General features: G+C 37.7%; 1 protein-coding gene across 4 annotated transcripts in view; it reads right to left on the reverse strand.

Annotated features, from left to right (window-relative positions):
- The window catches only part of EXOC6 (exocyst complex component 6), a gene marked incomplete at its 5' end in the record, with an annotated part of 206,896 nt that overhangs the window by 145,674 nt on the left and 40,284 nt on the right, over positions 1-20,938 (reverse strand). For all 4 annotated transcript variants that reach the window (XM_081236720.1, XM_081236719.1, XM_081236718.1 and 1 more), the window contains 5 exons: positions 6,681-6,885; positions 11,686-11,731; positions 14,415-14,505; positions 14,595-14,642; positions 15,918-16,089. In XM_081236720.1, the coding sequence (XP_081092846.1) occupies positions 6,681-6,885; positions 11,686-11,731; positions 14,415-14,505; positions 14,595-14,642; positions 15,918-16,089 (562 nt within the window). The remainder of the gene's footprint in view (positions 1-6,680; positions 6,886-11,685; positions 11,732-14,414; positions 14,506-14,594; positions 14,643-15,917; positions 16,090-20,938) is intronic.

A 20,938-nucleotide genomic window follows, 5' to 3' on the forward strand; every position in this document is an offset into this window, starting at 1 on the left:
GGATATATCCCCTCACTTTAAAAACTCACTGTCCAGTTAAAAACACAAAATATGCAATTATAGTGTAGTGTGAAAAGTACAACAGACATATGCACTGAGAAGGAAGAGACCATCTCTTATTAGCAGTAGTGAGACAGAGGAAGGTAGATTTTACAGATGAATACTTAAGTCAGCTTCTGGGGGGAAAAAAAGCAGCAATTCATCAGACTGGAAAATTTAGAAGAATGGAAGGCATTCTAGGTAGAGGAAATAACCAGTGTAGTCAAAAATTTATGAGATGTGTACTTCTGTAGCACACAGGAAGAGGGAGTATCCAGAGATGAGGCTTTTGTTTCATGCTGAGGAATCTGAACTTAGGTAAAGAGTAACTGGGAATCACTGAAGAGTGAGTGATGTGGTTAAAGTTGAATTTTAGGATAATAAGCAAAAGGAGAAAAGACTAGAGATAAGGAGAATAATTAATTTGATATAACAACAGTCTGGGTATGTACAGCAGAGGATACAGAATCTACAGATATTTAGAAGTAAAACTGATAGTTACTAAGTAGGACTTTGTAACAAACTACATAGAGTATAAATACTCCTGAAAAGTCTAGAGTACTCCCCAGTTTCTGGCTTGTGAAAATAGGAGATACTGCTATCTGAGACAGGAAATACAGAAAACACAGATTTAGTGAGAAGATAATGAGGTTACTTTCAGAAATGCTAAGTTTGAAGTGCCTATAGGACATTCGAGTGAATATATAACAAGCAAATCCATAAATGGGACATGAGATCACAGAATTAAACACAAGATACAGAGAACCTCCAAGGGAGGGAGCTACTTAGCAAAGTACAAGGTTTCCATTTATGTCACCTAAGGAGATTCCAGAACCGAACTGTGATTCTGACAAAGTGATGACACTTTATGAGAGACTCCAGAAGGCTTCCAATGCTCAAAAAAACCATAAGATATTAAATGGGTGCAAGAAGGGAAACCAAAATTGAACAAAACACAAATTTTCTTATCAGATCTTAAGGACTCTAGTTGTTCCACCATAAGAAAACTCTCTAACCTCTCAGTTTCGTGGGAGACACCTTCTAAAGGAAATATTGTAAGGAAAAAACCCCTATAGACAGATGATTAGGAAAGGTTTCTGTATAAAACATCTGTCTTTTGGTTGAAGAGGTAGGGAGCTTGATTGTTTATACAAAAAAAAAAAAAAGAAAGAAAGAAAATAGTGGTGAACCAGGAAGTCTATTCCTGCCCAGCAGGAAATTCTTATAAACCTTAAGTCCTAGAGCCCATGATTTGATGGACTGCCTAGGTAGAAAAAGTCCAAAACCATTCTACGAAAAACAGGTCAGAGAGAATAAGTTTAATAATGAAACTCTTAATTAAAATGTATAACGGAACATGAACTTTAAACTACTGTTCACATCTTCACACTGAAAAATCTTCCATGTGATTGTGTTTTTAATCCCCATGGCATACACATAATTCCTTGTTCACATGTAGGAGAAAAAGTACTGAAAACAAGAATAAAGATACTGAAGGCAAGAACATAAAGTTGAAGAGCTCACCAGTGGGGAAGAACATTCACTGATCAGAGGCAATCACTCAGGAAGACTTAAGATCCTGAAAATAATGGGAGGTGCTATGGGAAGAATCAATTGCTTCTCTGACTCCCATTTTAGCATAAAATGTACCAGCAGTCCTGTGAGCATCTTGAATTGTTGAAGTGTCAGCAGTGGAGGAGAAAGAGGAGCTCTTCAGAGGAAAACTATGAAATCCCACACTTTATTCTAGCTTAACAGTGAGTTAATGTCCAATCTTTTGGTTCTACCGGGGCTTTCTTAACCTATATAGTTCTCTGGAATAATCATATTATCTAGATTCAGAATCTCTGGATTCTTTTCCTGAACTTGGCTTCAAATCTTACTCTCTTACACTTTCTTAATATTTATTTTTTCCAGGCTACTAATGTGATGTTCAAACTCTAACTTGCTGGCCTACACTTCTACTATTTCTGTTCCTATAACACCACCCACAACTAACAATATTCCCACCATCCCAATGGTAGGGAAAATAGCCCCAGGCCTAGCTTTCATAGAAAAGAGAGGCAAAAAGTGTGGTTTAAATTCTGCTTAGTAGCTTCTTCTTATTTACAGCAAATAAAGATATTTTGGGGAATTCCCTGGAGGTCCAGTGGTTAATACTCAGTGCCCTCACTACCAGGACCTGGGTTTGATCCCTGGTCAGGGAACTAAGATCCCACAAGCTACTCAGCGCAGCCAAAAAACAAAAAACAAACAAACAAAAAAGAACTTTTGTCAACCAAGTATTTAACTAATCTTAACAAGAGATAACTATCAAAATAATTTGAAAATCAAATCTGCTATATGGAGAAAAGGAAACCCTCATAAACTGTTGATGGGAATGTAAATTGGTGCATCCGCTGTGGAAAATAGTATGGAGGTCTCTCAAAAAACTAAAAATAGAGCTACCCTATGACCCAGCAATTCCACTCCTGGGTATACATCCAAAAGCAAAAACAAAAACACTAATTAGAAATGATACATAGGGCTTCCCTGGTGGCGCAGTGGTTGAGAGTCCGCCTGCCGAGGCTAGGGGACATGGGTTCGTGCCCCAGCCCGGGAGGACCCCACATGCCACGGAGTGGCTGGGCCCGTGAGCCATGGCCACTGAGCCTGCGCGTCCGGAGCCTGTGCTCCGCAACGAGAGGCCACAACAGTGAGAGGCCCCAACAGTGAGAGGCCCGCGTACCAGGAAAAAAAAAAAAAAAAAAGATACATAAACCTCAATGTTCACAGCAGCATTATTTACAATTCCCAAGATATGAAAGTAACCTAAGTGTCCAATACACAGATGAATGGATAAAGAAGATGTGAGATACAGATGCGCACACACGCACACACATACACACACACACACGCAATGGAATACTACTCAACCATAAAAAGGTATGAAATTTTGACATTTGCAGCAACATGAATGGACTTGGAGGGCATTATGCTAAGTGAAAGAATTCAGAGAAAGACAAATACTGTATGATACCACTTATACATAGAGTCTAAAAAATACAACAAACTAATGAATATAACAAAAAAGAAGCAGATTCACAGATATAGAGAACAAACTAGTGGTTACCAGTGGGGAGAGGGAAGAGGGAGGGGCAATATAGGGGTATGGGATTAAGAGTTACAAACTATTAGGTATAAAATAAGCTACAAGGACATATTGTACAACATGTGGAATAGAGCCAATACTTTAAAGTAACTATAAATGAAGTATAACCTTTAAACATTGTGAATCACTATATCGTAAACCTGTAACTTATATAACATTGTATATCAACTATACTTCAATAAAAAAATTAAAATTTAAAAAATCATACTAAAACAATGAGAAAAGTAAAAAAAAAGAAAAGAAAGAAAGAAAGGAAAGAAAATCTGCTATAGTCCATCTACAGGTAAGAAACACTTAACTACAAATTTTTTTTAAATGAGACAACTTTTAAAAAACATTATTGTATATCCTCACAAGTCCTACATTATTGTACATTGTTTTCATTTTTTAAAGTAAATTCATCCTGGTAAAGAATTTTCAAAATCAATGTATCCTCAAAGTAAAACAATCTATTAAACAAGGCAAGTTAACATAGAATATAATACTGTGTAAAGCTGAAACAATTAATAGAAATATAATGGAGTTATCTGATTTATAGCCAATCCTTTAAAAGTTAAAATAGGAAGAAACTTCATATACTGAATTTTAATTTCCTCTGCTGTGGCAATAATCTGATACAGACATATTTCTTTAATTAGAAAAATGAACAGACAACCTAATCAAAAAATGGCCAGAAGACCTAAACAGACATTTCTCCAAAGAAGACATACAGATGGCCAATAGGCACATGAAAAGATGCTCAACATTGCTAATTAGTAGAGAAATGCAAATCAAAACTACAATGAGGTATCACCTCACACCAGTCAGAATGGCCATCATTAAAAAGTCTACAAATGACAAATGCTGGAGAGGGTGTAGAGAAAAGGGAACCCTCCAACACTGTTGGTGGGAATGTAAATCGATACAGCCACTACAGAAAAAAAAGTACGGAGGTTCCTTAAAAAACTAAAAATAGAGTTGCCATAACATCCAGCAATCCCATTCCTGGGCCATATCCAGAGAAAACTCTAATTCGAAAAGATACATGCACCCCAATGTTCACAGCAGCACTGTTTATGATAGCAAAGATATGGAAGCAACCTAAATGTACATCAACAGATGAAGGGATAAAGAACATGTGGTGTATATATATAATGGAATACTACTCAGCCATAAAAGGATGAATGAATTAATGCTATTTGCAGCAACATGGATGAACCTAGAGATTATCATACTAAGTGAAGAAAGTAAGAAAGAGACAAATACCATGCAACATCACTTATAAGTGGAATATAAAATATGATACAAATGAATTTATTTACAATACAGAAACAGACTCATAAACACAGAAAACAAACTTAAGAGTTACCAAAGGGGAAAGGGGGTGGGGGAGGGATAAATTAGGAGTTTGGGATTAGCAGATACAAACTACTATGTATAACACAGATAAACAACAAGGTCCTACTGTTTAGCACAGGGAACTGTATTCAGTATCCTGTAATAAACCATAATGGAAAAAAAACATGAAAAAGAATATGTATACGTATAACTGAATCACTTCGCTGTAAACCAGAAACACAACACTATAAACCAACGACACTTCAATTTAAAAAAAAAGAAAAAAGAGGGACTTCCCAGGTGGCACAGTGGATAAGACTCCACTCTCCCAATGCAGGGGGCCCAGGTTCAATCCCTAGTCAGGGAACTAGATCCCACATGCATGCCGCAACTAAGAGTTCGCATGCCACAACTAAGGAGCCCGCCTGCCACAACTAAGGAGCCCTGAAGCCACAGCTAAGGAGCCCACCTACCGCAACTAAGGAGCCCACCTACCGCAAATAATTAATTAATTAATTAAAAATTTTTTTAAAAAGAAAATAAAAGCTTCTCTAAAGTAGTTTGTAATACTTGAGAAAAAATCAGGAGTTAGAAAGCATGATGAACATAGCTTTATTTCTATGACACTGTGATTATTGGGGGGTTTTAAAAGCGAACTCTTAGAAGTTTTAATTCATTTAAATAATTTTAAAACGTTTTATTACTGAAAATTTCAAATACAAAGTAAACAGATAAATATAATGAACTCTCAAGTTCACATCACCTATCTTCAACAATTAATGTTTATACATCCTTGTTTCATCTATGTCTTTACCTATTCACTCCACAAACCCCCCATGCATTGTTTACAATTTTTTTATTTTTATTTTTTTATTTTTTATTTTTTTGCGGTACGCGGGCCTCTCACTGTTGTGGCCTCTCCCATTGCGGAGCACAGGCTCTGGACGTGCAGGCTCAGCGGCCATGGCTCACGGACCCTGCCGCTCCATGGCATGTGGGATCTTCCCGGACCGGGGCATGAATCCATGTCCCCTGCATTGGTAGGCGGACTCTCAACCACTGCGCCACCAGGGAAGCCCTTACAATTTTTTTTCAGATAAGACTTACATACAGTAAAATATACAGATCTTAACTATACAATTTTGACAAGCGGATATACTTTGTCATGGTATAGAACATTTCCATCTCCCCAGAAAGTTCCCTTGTGTCGCTTCCCAGGCAATCTCCCCACCCAGAGACAGCTACTGTGTTGATTTTTTTTTTTTAACCTTAAATTAGTTTTGCCTGCTTTAGAATTGCATACAAATAGATATAAGTGTGTGCTTTTCTGTGTCCAGCTTCTGTAGCTCAGCATAATGTCTGGGAGATTCATATGTGTTGTTACACATATCAGAAATTCATTCCTTCTTATTGCTAAGTAATATTCTATTGCATGAGTATAGCACAATTTGTGTATCCATTCTCCTTTTGATGTCCATTTGGCTTGTTTCCAGTTTTTTGGCTAGTTGTGAACAAAGCTGCTGAGCATCGAGCATCGTGAGGATGCGCTTTCATTTCTCATTGGTAAATATCTAGGAGAGTAACTGCTGACTCAAAAGGTAGGTACATTAATTTTATAACTGCCAAATATTTTCCCATTGTTTGCCTTTTTGTTACTGAGCTGTAGGAGTTAATTCAAAGATAATACTTTCAATTTGCTTTAAAAAGAGAACAATTTATAACCTTAGCATAAAAGGGCTCCCACTTACCTCTGTGGCTGCCACTTTTTAGCTAATTTTATACCAAATTTGCTGAAAAAAGTTAATGTGATACTACATACATGGGGAAGATTGCTGAGAGATCAGTTGGTGAATCAAGTTAGATCAACTTTACTTAATTAAATAAGGAATAACTGCAAACCAAAGAAGAAATGCTGATGAAATCCATTCTAAACAAGAATAAGGAAAGCTAAGAAAAGGCTAAAACTAAACAAAAACAAGTATTTTATGTAAGTAAAAAAAGTAAACTTTGGTATATTCAATAACCTAGATTATTAACGAACATTAAAAGTCTCCTTTTTAAGAATGTCTGTATGTGTAAAACTGAGTCACTTTGCTGTACAGCAGAGATTGGCACAGCACTGTAAATCAATTATACTTCAATAAATAAATAAAATTCTACTTTTTAGTCTCACCTGTTTCATTGCTGTTTCACCTATTTTGTCAGAATGTTTGCGAATGCTTTCCAAAAAGTCTTTGAGATCAGACATGGAGATTTCTTTAATATCTTCACGGAGCTTAGGAAGATTTTCTATCATTAGCTGACAAAACCGGTATTGACTAACCCGGGGAAAATACACATTCTCTAATTGTTCCATAGTTTTTAGAGCAGAATAATACCTGTGAGAAGTTAAAAAGAACACTCTATAAAAAGTTCTTATTACATTTATTTTACAAGTAAGTCCAAATAATCAGTCCAACACTCCCAACAAAAAGGATATTGTTATAGTAAAAATAAAATAAATAAAATAAACATCTATTTCTATTTACTAAGCACAAACTATAAACCATATGAAAAAGTTGCAGGATGAAAATTCACTAACAAACAACTTCTGTACTTCATTTCATCTAAATCTATAACATCACAAGCATCATCACAGTCATCATAATACCTTAAATGTATATATGTATAATAGTTCCAAAATTTTTAATTAGAATATTTAATTATTTGATATATGATTTCATGATATCTCTCCCATCCACATCCCCTACTATCAAAAAAGTACACAGCACAGGTTTAAATCAAATCAAAGTGAAATATATTTTAAGAAAAATTTTTTGGAAAATTTTACACTCTTTAAGGCAATTAGAAATAATATTGTGTCACAAAAACCATTTAAAAAGCCATTAATAGAGTAATTTTTTTTCAATTCAAAAAATATTTTTTGAATGCCTATTACTTATAAAAGCATTGGTGGGGGCTTCCCTGGTGGCGCAGTGGTTGAGAGTCCGCCTGCCGATGCAGGGGACACGGGTTTGTGCTCCGGTCCGGGAGGATCCCACATGCCGCGGAGCAGCTGGGCCCGCGAACCACGGCCACTGAGCCTGCGCATCCGGAGCCTGTGCTCTGCGGCAGGAGAGGCCACAACAGTGAGAGGCCTGCGTACCGCACAAAAAAAAAAAAAAAAAAAAAAAACATTGGTGAAGATGGCGGTGTGGGAAGACTTGGAGTTAGCATCTCCCCACAACTAGGACGCCTGCCAGCCACTGGTGCGGGGCTGTGATGCCCAAGGAGATGGGAGTGAACCAGTTAGAGGTAGGGAGACTGAGAGGGGAGGAGAAGTGGAGGCCAGACAGGATCGGTGCCCCTGAGGCCAGGGAGATGAGGAGAGGCAGGTGGGAGGGACTCTCCGGGAGGAGCGGGAGAGGAGCAGAGGGCGATCACCTGGCCCACTGGGCCCGGGGAGCCTGCTGAGCTCCCAAGCCTGTCCCCCCACCTCCAAAGCCCCATTCCAGGCCATGCGGGTGCTGGGGGCATAGGAGGGAGGCTGGGGAGATCAGGAGAGGCAGGTGGGAGGGGCCCTCCAGGACTGAGGAGCAGGAGAGGAGAGGAGGGTGTTTGCCCCGACCACTGGAGCCCAGGAAGCCTGCTGGGCTCCCAGGTGAGGTCCCCTGCCCTCTGAGACCAGGGGTGGGGGGCACGCCTGGTAACCTTCTGTTCCTTCAGCCTAAGCCCCACCCCCCACAGCCCCCAGGGCCTTTTCCAGACCTGTGGGTCCAGAGCATTGGCCCCACCCACCGCCCAAACCTCACCCTTGCTTAGGCCCCGCCCTCCACATCCCAGGCCTCGCTCCCCCCCCCCTTTTTTTTTTTTTTTTTGCGGTATGCGGGCCTCTCACTGCTATGGCCTCTCCCATTGCGGAGCACAGGCTCCAGACGTGCAGGCTCAGCGGCCATGGCTCACGGGCCCAGCCGCTCCGCGGCATGTGGGATCTTCCCGCACCGGGGCACGAACCCATGTCCCCTGCATCAGCAGGCGGACTCTCAACCACTGTGCCACCAGGGAAGCCCGCTCCCCCTTTTTTTTTTCCTTTTCCCTCCTCTTTTTTACTATTGTGGTACTGATGTACCTTCCAGTTGTTGATTCATCTATATTTTTATTTTTACATTCTTTCTAACATATCTGTTAATTTCCTAGTCTTATTTTATTTTTTACTTTGTTATTGTTCTTTTTTTTTTTTTTTTTTTTTTGCCACCCCATGGGGCTTGCAGGATCTTGGTTCAGGAGCCCGGGGTTGGGAAGAAGCTCCTGCAGTGGGAGCTCCGAGTCCCAACCACTGGACTAACAGAGACCTTGGTACATCCAACCTGACTTAAAACACTGATAACTGTGTGACAAAAAATAATTTTTTTAAAGAAGAAAAAGAGGGACTTCCCTGGTGGTGCAGTGGTTAAGAGTCCGCCTGCCAATGCAGGGGACATGGGTTGGATCCCTGGTCCAGGAAGATCCCACATGCCAGGGAGCAACTGAGCCCATGTGCTACGACTACTGAGCCTGCGCTGTAGAGGCCGCGAGCCACAACTACTGAGTCCACATGCCACAATTGCTGAAGCCCACGTGCCTAGAGCCCGTGCTCCACAACAAGAGAAGCCACCACAATGAGAAGCCCGCGCACCGCAACAAAGAGTAGCCCCCGCTCGCCACAACTAGAGAAAGCCCGTGCACAGCAACGAAGACCCAATGCAGCTAAAAATAAATTAATTTATAAAACTAAAAAAAAGTTTTAAAAATAAACTCACTTTCACTTAAAAAAAAAGTAGGTTCACAAAGTACCCAGCACAATGGAAGTAAACAGACCCACCCACATCAAAGCTCACACCAGGAAATTACAGACCACAGATGACAAAGAGAAGATGCTAAAAGAGAGAAAATGTGGGTCACAAACTATGGATGAGAAATCAGAATGACTTCAAACTTCTCATTGGCAAACGTGGAAGTTGGACGGCATGAAAGATGGGTGTGTGTGTGTGTGTGTGTGTGTGTGTGTTATATAATAAGCCTACCTAGCATGCAGATGCAGATCTTAGTTTCTAAATACCATTACTCACTAAAAGGAGCTGTACTTTGGAGGACGGCTCCAGATCTAGGGCAAGAAAAGTACATGAGTCTGGAACATCTTACTCATTGTATGATAAGCAAGAAAGCACTCAAAGACTCCTCAAATGAGGACACAGGAACTGGCTTAAGGGGTTCCCCTAGACAAACTGGGGACAATTTGTGCATTAAAAAGAACAAAGAGAATTACAGATTATAACTCATTTATTTTTTAAAAATCTGTGAGTCCATAGTGATAATCAGAAAAACAAAGAGCTAAAAAGAGGAAAAGTTCTTTACATTAAAAAGTCAGCTAGGGCTTCCCTGGTGGCGCAGTGGTTGAGAGTCCGCCTGCCGATGCAGGGGACACGGGTTCGTGCCCCTATCCCGGAAGATCCCACATGCCGCAGAGCGGCTGGGCCCGCGAGCCATGGCCGCGGAGCCTGTGTGTCCGGAGCCTGTGCTCCGCAACGGGAGAGGCCACAGCAGTGAGAGGCCCGCGTACAGCAAAAAAAAAAAAAAAAAAGTCAGCTAATAAATGTTAAAGGAATGATAGAAGTATAAAAATCACCATTTTGTAACCCCAATGTGATAAGTGACTAAAATAAAACTCCTAAAACCACTGGGTGAAAGATTGTCAAGAAACAGGACTCAAAATATCACCCCCCACAGATTACATATTAATTGCAAAGAGAAAAATATACCTTTTCTTAAGAGATCTCATAGCCATCCCCTTAAGCAAATCATCAAATTTAGGATAACCTAGAGATAATCTGATAGCATATACCTTCTGATGTCATACACAATACCACTTATGTTGTACTCATGCCAAAAACATCTAATCTGCATCTAATCATGAGAGAATGATCAAACAAATCCAAAATGCCCTGGTCTACAAGACAACTAACCTTTTCTTTGTTTCTCATGAGAAACAAAGAAAAGTGGGAAGACTATTCTAGATTACAGGGACAAAAAAATACATACTAACCAATATTTCAGGAAGGAAAAGAAGATATAAGACATTTTGGGGACAACTGGGTAAATTTAGATATAAATATTAGATTACGAATATCTGAAGAAATATATAATGCCCCAAGCTTGAAAATAGAGAAGTAATAGTAAAACTTAGTTATTTAATGACATAAATGTAAATACCAAAATAATTTCTTAAAAGAGGTAAAGGTTTTTGCCCCTAGGAAGGAGGAATGGTGAATGGCAAAAAGGGAAGGTGATGTCTGGGTTTTTTTTTTGCAACAAACACACAGAACTATTAACTATTATTGTACTTAAAATATGAGGATGTACAGCTTTGATAGATAAAATACAATAAATTAATAATATACACATAAAATAAAACTCTTTCAGAATAGATTATGGCTCATGTATTAGTTAGGAACAAAACCATTCTACAATTAGTACCGATTGGTAAAGACCAATAAAATTCAATGTAAAGCACTATGAAGCAGGACATACACAAATCTGAGTATAGATTTGCATATACTGCAATGTGATAATTAAGCAGTTATTAATAAACAAGAAGAAATGATTACTTCCCTGTTTCAAGCACATCTCATTTGATTATTCTATGTAATTTAAAACTGTTGATCTTTAAAACATTTTAAACATAATTATATCTAATGCTCCTACAGCAATTCATAAACTACTTTAAATTACTTTATCTTCCATCTGTCATGTATTCATATGTATTATAAAAGAGAACATGAACTACACTAGCCCAGATTACCAAAATGTAACTACCCACACTTTGCTTTCACAAAGTACACACTTAGCCTTTGATTGTATGCAACATTAATGTGTTGTTAAGTTAATCAATATTTTTTTATTCCTGTTCAGTTGTCTATTTGTTCTTCATCAATATTATCAATCTCTGATATCAATTACAAAGGACAAGGATCCACAAATAAATGGCTAAGGACTGCTTTACTGAATGATCCTGATGGGCAAATTGCATTAACAAAGAATGGTTAAACACAGAAAAGCAACACTTCAGATGATTCACTATAATTTACGGTAATTTTATCTATGCTCTCAGTAATAGGAAAAAAAACTCTTATTAAAAACAATTAGGAAAGAAAACAACTCACCTTTTTGCACTCATCTGTTCTTTCAGCTTACTGTACATTTCCAGCACTGCATTAAAAAATATAACTTATTTTAGCTTTCAAAATAAAAAAAAATTTTGAGAGATGAAAATAATTAAAGCAGGGAAGAACATATAAATTCATAATTTTCTCCGTACCTTGATTTAGGCTTATATTTTCAAATAAAATTTTATACTTCAATTAAATGAAAACATTTTAATTTCTACATATATTGAACATTACATTACATAAATTAATACATTATATTGAAATGGGAACACTTGTACATGCTAACACCTATAACTGAGACAACAACCTAGTAACAATTATCCTAATCAGAAACTTACTAATATCTCTTCCTGGATTTTAGTTATTTGAGAGAGAAAGCTGAGCAACAGTGAGATCAATTGATTTTGATTCAATATACCAAATAAAATAATGCAACTGTGTTACAGCTCACTAAACAAAATTTTACACCAAACGCACAGAGAAAGAAAAAACTCAAAAGTTTACAGCGGAGAGTAAATTATAATAAAGGCATAAATAAACATAACAAAGTATCTATATTTGTTTGATCATTTCCATCGAAGGCTCAGAAATACAATTATTCAATAAAATTGTTATAAGCTTCAGCAAGAAGACACACTGCCACCAAAAAGGTTTTAATGCAATGATGTAGATTACCATTCATCCTTAGTAAAATTTCAAAGTATAAAGTAGGTAAATTACTGTTAGATCATCAAGTCAGCTCACATTTTCCTAGACAAGAGAGATAGACACATTTTTTTTTTCAGATTTTTTACAGTCTTATGGCTACTCCCTAGGGGTCTTCAGGTTCACAAAAGATATTGTTTAACTGCCTCAAAAAACATAAAAACTGCAATGGTGGCTATAATGAACCAGCCCTAACTCTGCAGACCCTATATATATCTCTATCAAAGTCCCTTTATTGCAATGCAATATATCTCACATTTTCCAATCAAAGCGTTACAGTGAACACATAACCTAGGAAAGAGCCTAAAAAACTGCTGTTACAAGTATAAACTTTCTTTGAAGTCTCCTGTTTTATATCAACAATTCATGTAAATTTCACATCTACCTTACATTATTTCCATATTGTTTTCATATAAAAATAATGCTTTCCTCAAAAATAATTAATTAACTAATACACCAGGAAAACGCATTGTTTACCCTGTGACTTCTTATATCCTCTCATACTCCTCTTAACCTAAGGAGGAGTTAGGTAGTTGTACAGTAATGGCTTACTTGTCTTTATTCACATTAGATGGTGGGACCCTTCAGAGCTGGGACTATATCATTTTCAACTTTATATTTCCAATATCTACCATAATGCCTGACACAAAAAAGTAGGTATGAGTGTATAATTAGATAGAAGGATAAATGGAGGAAAGGAGGTAGTTCTGGATGTGGCTATTAAGAACACAATGTTGACATGAACTCAGATTTCCTGTCCAGCCTTGAGAGCAAAGACAGTAGCAGTAAAAAAAAATCTAGCTTCTACTTCCCTTTATTTCTCTATTTCAAATAGCCCACTAGGGTTGAATAAGCTGAATTTACTCTTTCTTATTCCATCAGTACCCAACTTTTTAGGCTCATTACCATTCAGGGACAAAGCATTCAAACCTAGAGGCTGTGTTCATGACTATTTCAGTGTATCTGATGGTGACAAAGAGGTATTATTAAGCATTACTATAAGGAAATAGGTTTCTCAACCCTAAAACCTAACATAATAAGCAGACATTTTATTTACTCAAAGTTAATGTGCACATATCCCTGGTCCATTAGAAATTAAGATGAGCAGAATTTCAGTGATTCTAAAACCAAAAAAAGCTTTATTCTCACAAGTCAGAAAACAATTATTTTAGCTAGTAAAATATGCTAACAGTTTATGTAATTTGTAGTCTAAGCTAAATTTACATTATATAAATATTATACAAAGCACCTTATTTGATTGCCCTGGATGTGGAGGTTCAGGTTCCTTCCAAAAAAAAAAATAAGTTAAAAATGGGACACTGAGATTTAGCTTACTATATTAAAAAAGGATGTCATACCCTTGTTTCCTTTTGTTTGAACAGGGTGTATCCAGGTAAAGAAAGTACTGGTTGGTTTCTTCAGAATTTATTTGACGTCCCAGGAACATGTGAGCCCTAACAGAGACACCAGAAACTCAAAACCTAAAAAGTCAGTCTTCCCAAGATATAAGACGAAAGGCAAGACCGAAAAAGGGAAAAGATCTAGCACTTTTGGATGTTTTCTTATTAGCAAAATGAAATTGTGACCAAAGACAAACCTGCTTAAGTGACAAAAAGAAAACAATGGAAAACTAAAGGTAAAAAAATTAGGCAAATTAGGAAAATGAAAGAAAATGTAATCAAAAGACACTCTCTCCATGGGAAAGTATTCTGAGGGGAAAAAAGGCAGGGGGTGGATTGGGGAGGGACAAAGGGCAAACTAGGCAGAAAGGAAATGGAAAGGTAGAGGTTGTTCTAGGAGACCGATGTGACAGATCATCAAATAGGGGCCTTAAAATAAGGAAAACCATGAAAATTCAGGGAATAAAGTAGATAAGAAAGAATACCATGGGCTCCGGCGGGGGGGGCCGGACAATCACCAAGTAATCTGTACTACCTATAATGAATAATGACTATACACTACCATTAAATTACAATTTCACCAAGCTGAACGTTACATTATAGTCAAGTTTAACTTACCTGGAAGGCATAACTGCAATTTTTCTACTACAGTTGTAATATTCCTCTGCTGAATTCTACATCGAATAATATCTTCTGTTTGGACTATCACCTTAAAAAGAAGAAATGTCCATATTTTAAAATGAACAGTTAAATTGCATCCACATATTGAATACACAGAAAAATGTATCATTTTCTCACCTCCTTTCCAGCATCTTGAAATCTTCGGTTGGTATCAGTAACTTGCACCTTAAAAATAATTTCACCTTAGTTAGACAAATACACATAAAACTGCCCTGATGTAACTGCTCACCCTTGTAATCAGATCATGCTTCATGAGAAACTTAGAACAAAGAAATGCAAATTCAAATTAACTCTACAGCTTGAACTTGAACTTTTGATTGAAAAGGGCTTTTGTTAACTTCAATTACTTATGACAGTTCTTTTTAACAGATTCTGTGGCAAACTTCTCAAATTTAATCCAGATTTTTGAACTTTACTTGCTTCTCTAAGTCTGTAAAACAATTCAAATCACTGACCCAGTTGACCACTGGTCCCTTTTTGATAACTTCAATGAGGTCTATGTGCCATTCATTGTCTGTAGGAAATGGTGATTGCATTTTATGGTAATTAAACATTCATACTTTGCTGAATGCAAACACTGGGTGGTTGATTAACATCAAACACGGAAATCTCAATCCACAGCAACATTTTAATGCTGCAGGTGCAGGCAAAGCTCAACCTCAAATTTTCCCACATATTAAGTGACTCATTAGGTCATCATAGTAAGGAAGCACATTCTGGTTTATTAAAAATCTCATTAATTTCTGAACAAAGATGCTCAGTGACCTCATTGATGCTGTATTTGGTCTCTTGTTATCTGAATATCCTTTATATAATGGTTTTCTAATCATAACCTCTGGTGAACCAGGGTCATTCTGTCTGCTAAGCTCTCCAAATGTAAAGAAAAGATAAATAGGACAATTCTTATAACTAAATATTTTGTATTCTGACAGAACAAATCCAGGTCTCATTTAATAAATAATGTTTTTGCTGTGTGGCAGAAAATGTAGACCAGCTTTCCTTAAGGAAACTACACATTGCTATTAAACTAAGAAAAAAAACCAAAAAACAGTTTCACTATTATTAAATAATTTTGAGAACACAATCATTTATAGTAAGTTTTTAGAAGTTTTCAGAAGATAGCTTTTTATCAATATTGTAGTAATCGTCACTTTAGAACTCTAAAACTCCAAATGAGGCCTTTCATTGTGTGAATTTTTTTAGTTCAATTCCCTGCATGGAAAGAAATCCTGTTAAGTAAATGCATTACTTGGTTTACAAAAAAAAAAAGAGATTACTCCTGTCATTAGCATGACAACTGTATTAATAGAGCATTCCCAAATATGTACACTAATCCACTTCTTAAAAATAGTGTTTAATAATGATTTGTAAATATGCACTATAAACTAATACTTGAGTAATTTGAGAGCAAAGGTAAATAGAATTTTAACTGTTTCTTACCTTCAGTTTTTCTGCATCAGTCCTTACTTTAAGGAGTTCTGTAATAGCATCTACAAAACCCTGATGATGAAAATTACACATCTTTTCAATTTCCTTGTCATGATTACGGATACAAGCATCTAACTTTTCCATAAACTTCTTGTGTGCATTTGGTTGGTCATCATACACAGACCTGTATATATACAAAAAGAAAGCTAACATTAACTTCCCAGTTCACCAAAATTTACTCTTTATTAAGCCCAACCCAATCTCTGCAAGAGCTGATATCTTAAAATAAAATCTCTGAACAAACAAACTCGGTTGACAGTACTGACATTAATAGAAATAATTTGGGTGGAAAATACTTAACTTCTTTTTGAACATGTCAATATTTAAAGAGCCACAAGCCCTCTAGATATATCACTAGGCATCTGGAAATAAAAGTCTGAGATTCAGGAGATGAATCTTCAACATACTAGTGCTCAAAAAAGAATCACTAAGTGAATGATGAAGGAATGAATGAACAAACTCCTGATTCCTACAGCATTTACTATGTGTCAGGACATATTCTGAGTGCTTTAATATATAACTCTTTAATCCTCATAACAAGCCTGTAACGTAGTATTGTTATTACCCTTGTTAATTTACAGATAAGTTACAGATTATGTAACTGTCATAAATTCCACAACTAGCAAGTGACAGCTACTTGCTAGTTGTGGAATGAACATGAATACGGGATATGAATCCTGGTAATCTGGCTCCAGACTTCATATTCCCAAGTACAAGGCCATACTGCAATCACCCCAATGTTCTCTAAACAGGACGTTTAGAGACTACTTTATCTTAGTATCTTAGCTACTGTATCTTAGCTCCTGCTGTCTCCACACTGAGGGACTTCCCCATCCACCATGAAGGAAAGGATTAACCTTGCCCAGAAGAAGGTTTGGCCCTTGCTCCCAACTCCTAGGCGGTTAGCCTTTGGAATGTCCTGCCTGATAGATGCCTTTGTTTACTTGGGCGCCTTGGGCAATGCCAAATAGTCTAAGCTAACAATGTGACTTACAATGTGATTTACAGTTGATGGGGGCATGGGACCACATGGTATGAGCTCTGGAGGGGCTGAAGATTAAGGTCAGCAACTCAGGCAGTCAGCCGTGCCTATGGGACCAACCCCCAGTAAAAGACACCATGGCTTGGGAGAGCTTCCCTGGTTAGTAATACTCCATGACTGTTACCATGCATCATTGCCGGGGGAAATAAGTGCTGTCCACATGACTCCAGTAGGAAAGGACAATTGGAAGCTCCCTGATGGAACTCTCCTAGATCCTGCCTGATGTGCCTTCTCCTGTTGTTAATTTTAATCTGTATCTTTTTAAAAATTATTATTATTTTATTTATTTATTTAGGCTGCACTGGGCTTTCGGGTTTCTCTAATTGCGGCACACAGGCTTAGTTGCAGTATGTGGGATCTTAGCTCCCCCACCAGGGATCAAACCCGGGCTCCCTGAGTTGGGAGTGCGGAGTGTCAACCACTGGACCATACTGAACCTGAGAGCAGTCTTGGGGACCTCCCAAAAATGTGCGCCCCCATCTGTTGCCCATGGTTTGAGGTTCAAGTCCCATTTCCTCCAGCAGGTCTTTTTCAATCATTTCCATGCCAAGTAATCTTTTCATCTGTAGGACAGACGAAAAGTCAGTCTGCTCACTCTGACACATTATATACAAATATTTCTTTACATTGTAACTTAAATGTTTCAAGTATATGTCATATATTGTGTTTCTCCACAAAGACCATAAGCTTCTTGAGGGCAGCCTCCATGTGGCAGATTTTTAGTGAGTACCTATTATAACACTAGACACAGCATTATAAGGTTGCAATCATTAAGAACTTGGGCCTTCAAGAGCTAAGCTAGAACTAGGCTCTGATCTTGGATATCTTCTCTTTACTACCTATACTGTCTCTAGATCTCACCTAGACTTGGAGTTTTAAATTCCATAAACACTCTGACACCTCCCAAATTTATATTTCTAGGCCTGACCTCTCCCTTGAACTTCAAACTCATGCATCACTCCAACTGGATATCTGATAAGCATCTCAAATATGTCCAAAATGAATTCCTATCTTCTTCCCCAAACCCTGGTCCTCCCACAGCCTTCCCTCATATTAGTAAACTCCATTATTCTAGTTGTTCAGGCAAAAAAACCTTGAAATCATCCCTGCCTATTCTCTTCTCTCACCTCCCCACCAAAACAATCCAGCCACATCTCACTACCTCCACTGGTATCACCCTGCACTAAGCCAACAACGTGTCTTGCCTAGATTATTGCCAACAGCTCCCTAACCAGTCTCCTTGATTCCACCCTTGTTTCCCTTCAGTCTGTTCTCAACAAAGTAGACAAAATAATCCCACTAAAATATAAGTCAGACCCCATGTCTCTCTTCTGCTCAAAACCCTATTTTTCTTACAGCAGCCTATAAAGCCCTATATAATTCTGCCCCATATTATCATAATGACCTCACTTCCTAATACTTTACTTATTCCACGCCAGCAACACTGGCCTCCTTGTGGTTCCTGAAACACACCAAGCACATTCCTGTCCTATGCTTTGCACATGCTGTTTCCTCTAGCTGGGTCACATTTCTCACACATGGCTGTCTCCCTCTCCTCCTTCAGGTTTTTGGGTCTCCTTCTTGATGAAGCCCTTTCTGGCCACAATATCCACATTATAAACACACACACACACACACACACACAATTCCCTTTCCTGCTTTTTTTTTTTTTTCTAAAATAAAGGAATTTACTTTGTCACTGCATCACTCTTACCACTATTGAATATGCTCTCTATTTCACACTTTTATTTTCTGTCTTTGCTCACTGGAATGTAAGTTGCAGGAGGGCAGAGAGTTTTTGTCTGTTTTGCTCCCTGTTGTACACCCAGCCCTAGAATAGAGCCTAACATGTAGCAGATGGTCAATAAATAATTGATAGATGGACAGATGGATGGATGGAATCAAAAAGGACACTTACTAGCTGCTCAACCTCAGCTAAGCCATCCAACTTCTTTAAATCCAAATTCTCTCAACAATAAAATAGGGACTTAAAAAAGTATCTACATCAGAGTGTTATGACGATTAAGTTAGTAAACATATGAAAAACTCTTAGCACAATAACTGACACATAGTAAGTGCTCAATATACACTGGTTACTATCATAGTATGCACATAAGAGACAACCAAATCCTTGTTAAATAAGTGAACCATCTCATCTGCTGAATAATGAAGTACTGGCTGCAAATATCAAATAGCTAGCACTCAATTACCCATGCTGTAGGAGTTAACTACCCCTAATACCTGACAATTGTATAGGAACTTTTATAATTTTTACATCTAATGTTTCATTTATTTCTTACACCACACCAGAGAAAATATTATTGCCTCCTTTTTACAAATGAGGAAACAGGCATAGAAATGGTAAATGAGTTGCCCAGCATCGCCTAGTTAGTGAGTGACTGATGCAGTACCAGAATTCCCATCTCATGCTTTTCCTATAATTAACACATATAGCTAACAAGAACTCTTAATTAAACAAACAACATTATACCAAAGGAAAATTTGTGTGCAAGAGGAAATTTATTTAACTGACCCTGGTGTGCTATAAACAAATTTTTATTTCATAATTGTGAACAAGTGTTATATTTCTTTAAGTAATGTATATATATGCATTTCTAAGATCATTTTTTACATATTTTAATAAAAGTTTGATATTTATCTGGCTCTTAAAATACCAGGTAGTAAACAGAAAATACCAAAAGAACCGGCTCTTTTTTTTTTTTTCTATTACTGTTGTAGCATTGTAGCAATAAACTAGCAAGAGGTATTTCAGGACTGCCCTACTACAATGTCACTCCAAGAGAAAGTTTGATTCCTTTTGTGAGTGCAAAGGCAATACTGTTATCTCTTTAAAAAATAACACTGACACATAAATAAAAAGAAAGAAGAGAAACAATAGTTATTTCCCAGAAGTCTATTTTATTTTAGAAAGTTCTTAAAGTCCAAACCTTAGTGTGCCTTTCCAATTTATTCTCTAGAGCTTTAAGAACTACTCCTGGGCTTCCCTGGTGGCGCAGTGGTTGAGAGTCCGCCTGCCGATGCAGGGGACACGGGTTCGTGCCCCGGTCCCGGAAGATCCCACATGCCGCGGAGCGGCTGGGCCTGTGAGCCATGGCCGCTGGGCCTGCGCGTCCGGAGCCTGTGCTCCGCAAGGGGAGAGGCCACAACGGTGAGAGGCCCGCATACCGCGAAAAACAAAAAAAAGAACTACTGCTTCATAGTGATTCAGAACACTGCCAGTGCATCTATCATAGCATCTATTTATATATATACACACATATATAGGGATATAATACATATATTACAGCATATATATTACAACATTTAATAGCAGTGTATTATAGCAGGTGAACACCTTTTTTCCTACTGATGTTATTAGTATGGAGAAAAACAATATCATGACATACGTAATACCCACCATCTGTTAACAGAAAACCAAAGCCTGAAATGGGTGAACTACTTACAGTCCATGCCTTACGCTATTAAAATAGAATGGTAAGTCCCAATATAGGCAATAAAATTAACATTAAAGAATTAGTACTGTGAATGAGAAGGAAGAGTAGGTCTTGATCTGCCTACTGATAAGTCTCTCCTGACCCTTGGTAACCATCTGCCATTCCAGTCCTGAGTACAAGCTGCACTCCAAGCTGATACAACCACTTGTCAACCACAATCCGTATCAAGGAGATCATTCTGAGCAGAGTACACAGAAATGAAGTTGAGATAAAGAAATGTTCTAAATCACAGAAATGAATTACATTTAAACAAAGTATTGAAGGATGACCTGGCAAGTGCCAGAATCCAAAATTCACCAAATGATAGAATATTCTAGGGTCCTGAAAAGAACCCTAGGAAGTTCATAGTTCTGCCTTTCTTAATTTAATAGATGCAACGCAAATCTAAAAGCCAAATCCAAGTACTCAAAACAGGC

This window comes from Mesoplodon bidens (assembly GCF_964165515.1).
Source record: "Mesoplodon bidens genome assembly, chromosome: 1".
Lineage (NCBI taxonomy): Eukaryota > Metazoa > Chordata > Mammalia > Artiodactyla > Ziphiidae > Mesoplodon > Mesoplodon bidens.